The sequence below is a fragment of the Gracilinanus agilis genome, chromosome X (genome assembly GCF_016433145.1).
Source record: "Gracilinanus agilis isolate LMUSP501 chromosome X, AgileGrace, whole genome shotgun sequence".
Lineage (NCBI taxonomy): Eukaryota > Metazoa > Chordata > Mammalia > Didelphimorphia > Didelphidae > Gracilinanus > Gracilinanus agilis.
Genome location: NC_058136.1, coordinates 5,781,883 through 5,783,938, shown reverse-complemented (window position 1 = coordinate 5,783,938; position 2,056 = coordinate 5,781,883). Strand labels below are relative to the sequence as shown.

The window sequence follows — 2,056 nt, the reverse complement described above, 5'->3', positions numbered from 1 at the left end:
AAGGATCACATGGCCAGGAAGTGTCCAAGGCCAAATTTGGACCCAAGTCCTCCTGGGCAATGATCTTTCAAAGAAATATCAGAAACTTAAAGCACACTCTCTGACAAAATACAAGTGGTTTTGTTTAGTCATTTTCCAGTCCCATTTAACTTTTTGGTGACCCCTTTTGCCTTTTATCTGGCACCTTGCCAATACTAGAGTGGTCTGCCATTTGATTCTCCAGCTCCATTTGACAGGAATGGAAACTGAGGCAAACAGGATTAAGTAACTTGCTCAGAGTCACACAGCTAGGAGGTGTCTGGGGGCAGATTTGAACTCAGGTCCTCCTGATTTCAGGCCTGGCACCATAACCACTGTACCAACCAGCTGCCCATGACAAAATACAAGCCCTATCCCTTACTTAATGTTCACTGCGGAATCTACAGTAATTTATTATGCCTCTTGGTTTAAGCTATTAGCTGTTGGACAAGACTAAATAACCCCACTACAAATGTCAGCACTGAGTAGAAGGGTCAGACCACTCTCAACAATTTATGTTGGAAGGCTTGACCCAATTGGGCTGGCCTTGATGATTTAGTCTTGGATGAACTTTTGCAATTTTTAATCATTTGATTACCTCCCAGAGTCCCTGAAGCTGTCTGCTACTGACTGTTGGGCTTGAACAACTCAAAGGTCCCTTGGGTTTGGCTGATAAATGCTCATTCCCTAGAATGTTAGTGCCAACTTGCTTTTTTGAACTTTCTGGGATTATTTCCACAACATTCTATGAGTCTTAGATTTGTTTTTGTACCTAGGCAGGCCAACTGGTTGACAGAGAAGGATCTCTTTTTCAGGCAGCTGCCTTCCAAACAGGTGTTTGAGCTAATTAGTAAAAAGGGTTTCAAAAAGATCCAAAACTGAATAACTCACTTTATTTTTCTGACAAAAGGAACAAATTCCTCCAGAAAAGAGAACCAAAGCAATTAGATCTCTTTCCACAGGCTTTCTTAGCCCTCTCTGAAGAAACCTTGATTCCACCACATTGAAATACTTATGATACCGGAAGCCTACTTTGGATTTCCGAGGCCTTGTGAGTGAACCCGGAGTCCAATTTCATGGATGTGTCTCTCTAAAAAAAGCCAAGAAGGGGGTGTGGGTCGAACGCAAAAAAAGACCTGCTCTCCAGGTAGTTGTTTTGTCTTTAATGTGCACCAGCCAACATATGATATATTCTTTCTGCAGTCAGATGGTGGCCGTCATCGGTCAAGTTATGGTTACTCGGGTAAGTTGTCCAACCCCTGAAAAACAATTTAAAGGGGAAATATATGTGAATCCCTTCACCTCTGAAGAAAGGTCAACATTTCTCATCTCTAACTCTTTCTACAAAGTAGCTGTCACTCCCTACCTGCATTTAAATTGACATAAAAACCAATTATTTCAATATATCCATTATTACATGTACCATTATACATATTTTAAAATCATACATCCTGCTTATTTCCAAAAGGACTTGTAGCAATTTTCAGATGTATATATGATAAGTGATGAAACACACTATGGAAGATAGGCAAGAGCTGACCTCAGAGCCAGGAAGATCTAGGTTCAAATCCCACCTCTGCCAATGTATATACTGCTTAAGTGACCCTTGGACCCACTGCTTAACTCCTCAATGCTCCAGGCAACTTTAAGATTATAAATTATAGTGAAGGTACAAGACTGACATAGGTAAAGAGGGCTTCCTCATCTGGGAGTTCTATTATTGAAATATTATTCCTGCAAGAGCCATTTAAGTTATAAAACAAAACTAAGGCCATCTACCAAAAGAAATCAGCGCTTTCATATACCAAAATGTCATTAGGTGGCTCAGTAGATAAAGAGCCAGGCCTGGAATTGGGAAGTCCTGAGTTCAAATGTGGCCTCAGACATAGACCCTGGGCAAGTCACTAAACCCCCACTACCTAGCCTTTACTGCTCTTTTACCTTGGAACCAATATGCAGTAGTAATTCCGAGAGAGAGAGAGAGAGAGAGAGAGAGAAAGAGAGAGAGAGAAAGAGAGAGAGAGAGAGAGAGAGAGAG

The 2,056-nt window shown here is 41.2% G+C and overlaps 1 protein-coding gene across 1 annotated transcript in view; it reads right to left on the bottom strand.

Annotated features, from left to right (window-relative positions):
- Positions 1-1,166: 1,166 nt before the first annotated feature.
- The window catches only part of NDUFA1 (NADH:ubiquinone oxidoreductase subunit A1), an 8,427-nt gene continuing 7,537 nt past the window's right edge, over positions 1,167-2,056 (bottom strand). The window contains exon 3 of the mRNA XM_044682568.1: positions 1,167-1,277. Coding sequence (XP_044538503.1) covers positions 1,254-1,277 — 24 coding nt within the window. The 3' untranslated portion in view covers positions 1,167-1,253. The remainder of the gene's footprint in view (positions 1,278-2,056) is intronic.